The sequence below is a fragment of the Struthio camelus genome, chromosome 5 (assembly GCF_040807025.1).
Source record: "Struthio camelus isolate bStrCam1 chromosome 5, bStrCam1.hap1, whole genome shotgun sequence".
Taxonomy (NCBI): Eukaryota; Metazoa; Chordata; class Aves; order Struthioniformes; family Struthionidae; genus Struthio; species Struthio camelus.
The window spans coordinates 57,747,569-57,758,232 of NC_090946.1; the positions used below are offsets into that span (position 1 = coordinate 57,747,569).

The following is a 10,664-nucleotide window of genomic DNA, read 5'->3' on the forward strand; positions in this document are numbered from 1 at the left end:
CCTTTTCTTTACAAATCAAGGAGAAAGCTTGGTGGTGAAAATGAAACAAATTCTTAGTAACTAAAAGTAAGCTACATATAAAAATGGCTTCTATTGAGATTTACAAGAGGTGAAAAATAGCAAAGACTTGTCTGCTGCACATAACTTCTGGTATTCAGTCATGTGGTTAATTTCAGAGAGATATGTCAGACAGGAAGGTGAAACAGTACAGTGTATTTGGTATCTGTTGCTTCTTGAGAGCAATGGTAAGGGTTTTTCATTTTGCTGCGCTTCTCTTAATCCCGTGGAAAAAGAGTCTGGCAAATATCCTTGAAAAATCCAACTGTCTTGTACCAAAGGATGAAGTCTGAATCTTTTCTTACGCTATGTGAAGACTGGGATATTAATACAGATTCAGCACACAATAGGGCATTTCACACCATCAAAGTCACTCTTTTGTTGCTATTATCAACTCCCATAGGGTTGTTTGTAGCGTTCAGATGATTCTTTCTTTTCTGTGCTTGATGGTATGAATTATTGATGCGTTTAACTTAGTGTTCTCACCAGTGTGTCGCACATCAATTTGTACAATACAGGCTTGTAGCTGTGTTTTAATTTTTTTGAGCAAATTTTAATGTGTAGTGCGTTTTAAAAGTTTAATATGTTAAACTTATATATTTATTACAGTGAAATATTACAGTGCAGACTGTCTTAGTTCATATTAAATACATACTTGATTAAAAACGATAATAAAATAAATACATCTGTGATAATCTCAAATATGCTTGATAGAAAATAGTTCTGTAAAAGATTTTGGAAGAGCAATGCTAAACCTAAAACAAAAGCAGTGTGACTGTGGAATGATACGTGGATTTAGTAATTCTTAGCATTTACAAATACAAGTATATGTTAACCACGGTAGAGGTAATCTCTAAATAGAGCAGAAAAGAATTTAGTGTAATAAAACTATCTGTGGATTAAGTATGTTCTCTTGTTGAAATCTTTTAGAGTAGGTCTTTTCCCGCTCTTAAAAATCATTCTTAAAACTGTGAACTCTCACAGGGGTTCTGTTTCATTATATTGGGCTTTTTATTTGACTGCAGAGAAACGTAAGTAGTTTTATGCCAAATTTAAACAGCTGAAGTGAGTTATAAGGGGTTGCTTAGTAAGTATTTACTTGTCCAAGAGTATAGAATGAAAAGGTTACAAGAAAATATCTAAAGTAAGTATTTTCTTGCCAACTTTAAAATCAGTAGGTTCATTTGCAAGGAGTAAACTGGCTAAAGACCTTGTTATATATAAAATGTATGATGTTAGATTATTTGTAGGGAAAAAGCATTTAAAGAGAATCATTGTTTAAACTATGATAAAAGGGTAATTTTTAAATGAGCAATAATACTTGAATCTCAGTGAATCAGCAGATGCTAACTCTCATTTAAGCTAGAAAAAGAATTGTATTTAGGTGTGGCCTAACCACTCATACAAAAATTTAGTAAGTTCCTTTAAACCGGTTATTAAATGAAGCTTATGTGTTGTAAATTGTTCTGGAAAGACATTCTTAAAAGCATGTGACTAATGTAATTTTTGCATTTGTATTTATAAGCATTGAATATCCTTAATGCCTGATAGGTTGTGTTGCAATAAGTATGCCACCTGGGATAATGTAATCTATTAATAATGTAAAATAAAATGGTACTGTGCACACAGTTTCAGTACCATTGCTACCTGTTAGGCTCTAGTTCTAGAGTTCTGTGTTTGCAGAGAGCAGCACTCTTGTAATGATGTACAAGGGCTGCTATATCACTGAATGGGAAGTGGATACAGAAGTTCTGAAATACCAAGTAACTTGTTTCCTTCCTCTGATAACAAGAATTGTTCCTTACAAAAAGAAATACCTTAAGCTCCCGTTATAATGCTATTTCCAGTTCAAAAGTGATATGCATGTGTGTCTCTCTCTAATCCTCCGAGCTTCTCTCTGTGTATGATTTAGGGTTACATTCCGAAAAGCAAATGGGAGATGGACACTTCTGAGGCAAAGCTAGGTGGGTATTTATTTTTTCCTGTTTCTTACAGTTGGTGTCTGATGATATTTGCAGAAGTTGAATTTACATTTTTACTGTGCCTCCTTACGAAAGACAAATAAATGTATTGATCTCACGCACACGCATATCTGAAACTACAAAAGCATCTCCAGAAAAAGACAATTTCAGACTTCTGCAAAGGCAAGGGAATTCTGATCTTTCTAACCATCACTGTTCTGTATGCTCATTAATTGTCCTTCCATATATTCAAGGAAAGTATTTTGTCTCAAAATTCTAAAAAATCCGTATTTCTATTCTTTATTCATCTCCTTCCTGTTGTAAAAGGCAAAGAATCGACTTACATTACACTGCATTCTTATTCATGCTACATAAATATATTTTTCCCTTAAGCCTAAATATCCTCATAACTACTTATCTTCTTGAAGACATGCATGGTAGGGAATTGTACTGAAGGTATTTCTCGCTCTCCAAGACTGGTATATGCAAACAAAAAAATGCCATACTTTGAAGTTGGTCCTGAATGATTAGTCTTCACTGTTTCTTTTCAGTGGCTTAGGTATTGGAAAGTTAAAATTTGTTGTGCTCTTCAAATTCCCGAAGAGTCCTAGGATTCTTTTAATAAGGTGCAAAAAGGACTTACCAGGAGTATAAGGGGACTATTTGCTGCACTTTTGTTCTGTTTAGCGCTTCTGGCTGCATGGTATATAAGTGATAATATCAGGATACCGTCAAAGTTAAAAGTAACTTTTAGGTTGAAATGCAGGCACCATGGCTCTGATGGAATGTGTGCACATGGAAAGGAGTTTCCAGTCATTTTGTTAGTTATGGAACTAATACAAGATTTGGAAACAGAATCTGCATAAAACTACTATTTCTGTCACTGTTATGATATGTAACAAATATATCTGAATGCGACACAGCATGTCTTAACTCCTCGAGGTTTGCTTCTGCATGTGTAGTACGGCCCTGCGTATCACTACTTTTCAGTAACCAAAATCACAGTTGCACAATAGAAATAGCACCAGAAGTTCTGGCTTACATAAAACAGCCTTTCATTTCTTGCTGTTAACTGCTTAGCTGCACCATCTCTTCTGCTGCTGTGCTCTCTTTTAAAGTCACTTAAATGTTTATGAAATATCTTGACTTCTTGGCACCTGCAGTACAATTGGAGAAGCCTTGTACTCAGTGGGTCAGGCATATCAAACAACTAGGCAGTTAAAGACAGAACTCGCTCAGGATTTGTCTGCGTTCTTGGTACAGAGGTAATTACTCTGATGTCTTAAGTTTGTTTCTTAGGTTGTCGGTTTTGATTATGCAGGAAATGATAGTTCTAAAAAAAAAAAAAAAAAAAAAAAACCTGTGTACTGTTTAAAAAATGCAAATCTCTGATGTATTGTGTTGCATTCCAAATAACCTCAACTTTTCTTTGAATACTGAGTAACAGGAACAGGTATCTTTCCACTACCTACAGTGAATGTTTTTAAGACACCCCCTGTATTTTACAAATTTCACAGGAGTCCAGAGTATGTTCTATAAAAGTATTTACATTTTGTGTTGTTCATAGCAATGTGGGGTTTGTGGCTGCTGTAGAAATTTACAGAAAGTTTTCAAAATTTCCCTGTCTCGTGATCAAATAGTTCTAACAAATAGAAGCAAAGAAAGGTGTTGAGTTTCTTCCCATATCAAAACTCCATAAAATAAAAAGCAAGAGGATTTTTATATGACCTCTACTTCTTATAAATGTAAAGTGGGGAGTGTGCAGCAGTGTGAGTCTTATGCTAAAGTAAGTTACTTGCAAGACTGTTGCAATAATCTTTTAACAATCAGAACTCAATTAAACTGGATGTTAGTATTCTACAAGTTACAGGTATAAGTGCTGAGAAGGTCTTTCCATTAAATCTGAGTTCACAATTTTACTTGTATAACTACCCTCTGAATTCCTTTTCGCAAATCTGTAGGAGAAATATATATAGGACTACAGATTAAAATTAAGTTCTGACAGAATGCATGTTTTAAAGAAGCCTGACGTCCCAATGAATGCTGTTTCTTTAAAAATAGTTTTGCAAGGGCAAACACCTTTTAGCTGAAAGTATGCATTATAAGCACTTAAAGTCTGTGAGTAAGAATAATTATATTTAATTCACAATAGAATTTTCTATCTGGTTAATCACAGGCCCATTTCAGTAGGTGACAAATTAGATGCATTTCCTGAACGACATGTCAACTGTAATATGCATCTGTCATTCCAAAGTAGAGTTATTTCCTGGGAGCTGACCTGTCCACTATATTTACTGCCCTATTCCCAGAGGGCATGCATTTGCAGAAGGGATATAAATGCAGAATCCAAAAACAACACTATAAATCCTGTTTTACCTTTTGTTTTTCTTTCCTGAGTAGATATTATTACAGGTAAAGCACAAGAGATTTTACTGATTGTAGCATGCCTCAGAAGAGGTCTGAAAACTTTGAGTTTTTAGCTGCAAAAGTGACTTGTAGTAATCACTGTTCTGTTTGCCCCAGAGCTCTTACTTTAGTTCAAATTTACTTTGGCAGGGATGTGCATTCCTCTGAGTGTATGTGCTGGTATATCATTTCTTTATGTGTTGTTACTGCATGGCCACATTTCTATTTAAAATGTAATCACTACTGTTTCAGTCTGTCTCTGTGCATAGTACACACAGGTTCTTTTATTTAAGCTTTCAGAAATGGACTAACTTTTTTTTTTAAATTCGGCTATATTTGAAATGTTTAGTACAATACCCTGTTTCAAGATAGAGCTTAACTGTGGGTTGTACAAACTCTTATGGATGGAGAAATGATCTCTGCCATAGCTGAAGGTTTGATGATAATATAAAATTTGCTGTGGAAGGCAAATAGCATTTTACTTAACGTTATCTGTTTTTTGTATAAGGAGGACAAAAATTGGATTGATTCATTTAGTTTAGTATTTCATTTTTGAAGGAGTAAAAAGTGGTCAGGCACTTTGAGATGCTTTTATTATTAAAATTCTAAAGGTGAGTTTTTAAGTTTTATGGATTTTCAGAAAACTTGCTACTTCATTGTTCTTAAAATTGAAATGGTAAAATGATTTGTTTGATGGTTTAACACTGATCATCTTCCATAAATATTCCCAAGCACCATTGTTACTAAATGACACCTTGTCTCATTTTCAGGGAAAAAAACCCTCCTCTGAAATGATGTTTTGTGATAGGCTTTTGACATACCCTTAGAGTGTGTTTGCTGTATGACACATGTACCTTGAACCGTGTTAATGTGGATGGAAGCAGATCTCTTTGGAAAGACGATTCAACTTCAAACACAAGAGGAGATAACATTTTAGAATAAATTCTATGTAGCAATAACAAGCTCTTAAAAAGGTGGGGGGGGGGGGGGGGGGGGAGGAATTCTCATACTCTGAAGGCCTCCTGAACTCTCCTATTTATGTCTGAGTGTTACACATTTCTTGGCACCATTTTCAATTTTGTGCAACAGGGAGTGGGAGAGTGAACTCTTCCATGGTGGTAATGAGATGCACTTGCATTGTAGCGTGTTATATCAGGTACTGTCTCCCAACAGGAATATGTCTGTCTATATATAACTGTCAACAGAGAGCTCCTGCCTTTTCAGTTCTTCATGATCCTGAATGCTCCTCCATGTGTTTGTTGCTCTCCTTTTAAATGTCATTTGTTCTGGAAACCTTTATGCTATGAATGATCTCATTGATTGATCTGCAAGTAATAGTGAAGAATTGTGCAAGTACCTGTTGTGCTGGAGTAACGGAAGGCTATTCTGTAAATGAATTTTGTCTTCTAGAGGGAGTGCCGTCTTTCTGTGGAGATAGAGCTTCAAATTTGGCAGATTTAACTTAGAACAAAAGAAGAACCTTAAGTGAATCGTGTCACAAGATACTATGTAACAGATACAAATACTTTGCACGATTTTTCTTAAATGATGTTCTTTTTGGTGGAGAGGATTAACATGTTTTCCTAGGAGAAATTCTGTGTCTGTTCCAGTGAAATGGGGCAAAGGTAGATTCTTAAACATTTTAGAGTTGTATGAGGGAGAAATGACTTCATTAGTTTACAGCATTTAAATATTACAGCATGTCTGCATCGTCATTGCCTCACGTTATCTCCGTTGTTACTCTTCCCTCTCCCACGTTAAGCAAAAAACTCATCTCTGAACTGAGCTTTCTTTGAATACGTGCTCTTGAACTTCCTCTTCTGCTAACCAGAAAATATACTGTCTTATATTTGGGTTGTTTCAGAGGCCTTTTCTGGGCAAATTTATTTATGTCAATAACTTCTGAACCAATGTTACTGTCATCAGTGGAAATGGTTTACAGAATGTACCTAATGAGCTTAGCTTTCCCTCTGCATATACTTAATTGTTGGCTTATAAAATAGTAGCGTACATCAACAGAAGAAGTACTAGAGTTTATTCTGAATTGTAAAACCGTTTTTCATTTTCATGCCTTATTGTTCTTATGATGAATAATTACTTCATCTCATTAACAAAAGCAGTTTGCCTCCTAATTTCAAGAAGGTATTGTTTCTTCACTGAAAATAAGTATCCAAAGAGGAACAAAATTTTAGAACCTAGGAATGGAATTGTTTCTCCTCATGTTTTATTGGTTCAATAAGCAAAATCTTCGAAGAAAGTGATGACTGTTGGACAAACTTCTCAAATATTCATGACTGACATCTGGCACCACGAAATGAAAGATTTTGAGATTTTGTTTCCAGTCCTGGAGGATATTTTGTATTGTTTTTTTCCTGGGGGACAGGGAGGAAAAGAAGATGAGGGAAGAAATGGTGGTCAAGGTTGCAGGCGGCGGGGCTGTTAAGTAGAAGCAGTAGCCCAAAAATTGTTCTTCAATGCGTTTAATTTTATGATTGTAATTTATTCCCTGTTATTACCTGTACGTCATGTTTGACACAATATTAAACTCAAAATTAGGAAAGAAATGCTACTGCGTTAATATTGTGTTAAACTGCAGAACAGCTGGATATGTGGTTCCTTAAACAGCTTTTGGTAGCTCTATTGTATCTTTTGAGGATGAACTCCATATGGTATGAACATCCAGAAAAGCAAGCTCTTCTCCCTCATACAAGTAACAAGATGGAGTGTTTTGCCACAGAGTTAATGTGAAAGATCAATAAAACTTGATAATGGTGTTGAGTCTTCTCTAGTTTATTTCAACTCTCATCATTCCACTTACCAAGACAAGGTGGATGTATAAGTTCTGTTCATTCTTTTGAAAGTATTTCCACTCTCGTCTTGTTTGTGTGAGTAATAGAAAAAATTCTCCTTTAACTCTGAGGCTCTGTGTTTGTTCTCAGACAAGCTGGATGGTTTGCGGACTGGCACTAAAAGGAAGCGTGACTGGGAAGCGATTGCCAGCAGAATGGAAGATTATCTACAGCTTCCAGATGATTATGATACACGTGCTTCTGAACCTGGAAAGAAGAGGGTAATCAATTTTCTAATGTCTGTAAATGACCTGTTTATAAGAGTCTCTGAGCGAGAGTTTGTATCGAGACATTCAGTATCTGTGAATATAGGAATTTTGATGTCTCGCTTCCTTTAATTTTGCCATTCCATTAGATTCTGTAACAATATACTTGAGAACAGGGTCTTCCGGAGGTAAACAGATGAAGTATTAATGAAGAATGGAGTTGTAAACAATAAAGGTTAATGGTGTATGGCATGACACTGAGATTGAGGAAGGGGCTATGCTCCATTTCTCGCTGGGGCAAAAGATGCACTTTATTTCAGAGAAACCTGTAGAATCCTGTTCTTATGTTGTGTTTTGTGATATACAGTGCAGATTCTGAGAGATGATTGTCTTATTAATCTAATTTTTTGTTATGTATGTTACAGCTAGTTTTATATTAAAACTTTTAAGGAATGGACCTTACATAGGTTGCAGTTGAATTAGTGTCCTAAGATTTAAGGTGAAACTGGTCTGAATAATTTTGGTCTTTATGGTACAATACTTACTTTTTAATGAATGGGTTAACTGGAAATGCGGTTCACTAACCTCTGATGCTAAAATAATTTGAGTTAACTATCTGTGTTTGGGCTTTGTTTTGTAATGTCAAGTAGGAAACGTGGGTAGTACTGGACAGTGTGCATGAAGGAAATGGAGATACTAAGATGTTTGCAGAGAAAGTGATGGTAGGAGAAAGCAAGTGTTGCTTCTCAGTAGGAACGTCTGAGGAAATTCAGGTAGAATGTGCAATAGTGAGGCGTTGACAGAAAGGTGAAGTAATGAAACCAGTGTGAATGGGAGTAAACAGCATGTCAGGGAAGAGTTTGTTCACTTACTGTTTTTCTGATCCTGCAACCACATGTTCCGGCTTAGTTTCTGGACTACAGCCCTTCATCACGTCTTCCCTGCCCTCCTTTGATACCTGTGTTTGTGGATGTGACAGTGACTGTACGTGTTGGAAGAGGATGAGTGAAAGCTGTCTGCACGACCACAGAGAGCCACAGAGGAGATGGCTGCAGTTGTAAAGATGACAGATGATAAATGCATGAAGGAGTTATTAAATATAAAGAAGTAGAGGAAAGATTTTAGTAGAAATATATCACAGAGGTTAGAGAAGAAAACTGTCCCTCATTCACTCGTTCATTGCTGAATTATTCTTTACACTGACATCCTGTAGTTTGATAATCTACTTTTAGATGTTTCCATTGTGTAACCGAAAGACAGATTTTTACAGAAAACGATGACAGGAGTTCAGTGTATGTTATCTACCCTCCTGTTTCAGTTCATTTAGGACTGAAATCCTGGATTTTGCTACAGTGCCATACTTTTAACGAGCAATAAATAAATCTTTGATCATTCTTCATGCAGAAAGTACTGTTTTGAATAGAGAAATAAAAGCGGTAATTACACTTCAACTGTCAAAATTATAGCACAGAAATGGAAGAAGTAATCATCTACTCCATTTTTCCGCTTCACAGAACATTCAGGTTATTCAATTATTAAAAATAGTGTAACTGCTGTAGTTTCCATCTTTACCTGTCAGAAAACAAATTAGTACTTTCCTGTCAATTAAAACGAGTACAAATTAGAATTCTTGTACTCTCATCTGCAGCGAGAATCCTAGAAGTGTCTCAGAGTTTCTTAAGGGAGTATCCTACTGATGGTATGTTTTCCGTAGGTGCGATGGGCAGATCTAGAAGAAAAAAAAGATGCAGACAGGAAAAGGGCCATTGGTTTTGTTGTTGGACAGACAGATTGGGAGAAGATAACAGATGAAAGTGGTCATCTGGCTGAGAGAGCCCTCAACCGCACCAAGTATATATGAGAAAGTGATTAAATGGAATTTTTGTGCCTTTTAAGGTAAGTGTTCAGCCTTCTTATGTGTTTTTTGCCTTTGATTTTTTGGGGTTTTTTGGGGGGAGTGGGGAATTGGGGAGGGTGGTTAAGAGTTGAGGATACAGTTCACTTGATTGTTAGAGTTATCCCAGACCAAATTATTTGATTTGGAGCCTTGTACAATAAGTATCAACTGGGTACATTTCGGTGTGTACTCTGCTGTAAAGTATCGAAATATTAAAGGAGAAAGATCAGCTATCAGAGTCCTCAAACCTTGTTAACAAAGAGTGTGTTCTCATTATAAAGAGGATAGTTTAGCTGTGTGCCTAGTCTTGTCTAGTTCACATTTTGCTTTTACTGTATCTTAACTCTGACCATTTAAATTGCTGTTTTACTTGGTTTAACTAACTTTTCCTTTCTTTACAGGCCGTTTGCTCTGAGGAGAAGTGAACCAAGGTGTCATGAGCATCTTGCATGGGTCATGTCACTCCCACTTTCACAGTTTTTGTTTCTTTTGTTACTTCAGTTTCAGCAATTTTCTTGAGATATTGGCAGATAACCAGTGCCCTCAAAAAAACAAAAAATTCCACTGCTCCTAAGTGAAAGAGACATTTTCCTTTTTAATATTTTTGGAGGGGAGGGAAGGGGAGGGCCTGTAGTTTTAGCTGCTGTTTGTGGGATAAAGTGGAAGAATTAGACAGAGGATGTTATCTCCACTGTACCGTCACAGAATGTCTATCACTTTTGCTTTGTGGCCGTTCTCGTTTTATACTGTATGTACCTTGTAGCCTATTGTATTAGGAAGCAGAACAATAAATTTCACTATAAACCCAGTTCTCTTGGTGAACCATATAGCATGGTTTTTGTTTGATGTTTTAAATGTGGTCTGTGTTCACATGTTGACTGTGCTCAAAACCGTCCTTACCTGGAAAAGGTGCTGTGCTCATATTCCAGAATGTGTCCCGTCTTCTAGGTTTATCACTTGCTCTTCCTCTTGGAGTCAGCTCCATTGAGGCCTGAGGTTTTATTGTCCTTTAGTAGTGATATCCCTCTCTCTCTTTCTGGAGAGCAGGAATGATTATTAGTTTCTGAATCCTAGCATCTCAGTTGTATCAAATTTCCATTGCTACATGAGTATAAATTCTGTTGGATGGCTCTGAAATACTCAAGGTAGTAGTGTATGTAAAACATTTCTTTAATGCTGAGCTGGAAAACAAGTACTACAGAGTTCTCTGGAGAGAAGCCTAGAAAATTCACTTTGTTCTTGCTGTGTCTTGTAGTCAACACTGATGCCTGTCAGGGCGTTTCATTCC

At 36.3% G+C, this 10,664-nt stretch overlaps 1 protein-coding gene across 6 annotated transcripts in view; it reads left to right on the plus strand.

Moving 5' to 3' along the window:
* Positions 1-10,184, plus strand: part of YLPM1 (YLP motif containing 1) — a 40,562-nt gene extending 30,378 nt beyond the window's left edge. For 2 of the 6 annotated variants that reach the window (XM_068946574.1, XM_068946576.1), the window contains exons 18-21: positions 1,970-2,021; positions 7,364-7,494; positions 9,194-9,375; positions 9,778-10,184. In XM_068946574.1, the coding sequence (XP_068802675.1) occupies positions 1,970-2,021; positions 7,364-7,494; positions 9,194-9,340 (330 nt within the window). In that variant the 3' untranslated portion in view covers positions 9,341-9,375; positions 9,778-10,184. The other 4 variants (XR_011141589.1, XR_011141590.1, XM_068946575.1 and 1 more) reach the window with 2 other exon arrangements.
* The last annotated feature ends 480 nt before the right edge of the window (positions 10,185-10,664 follow it).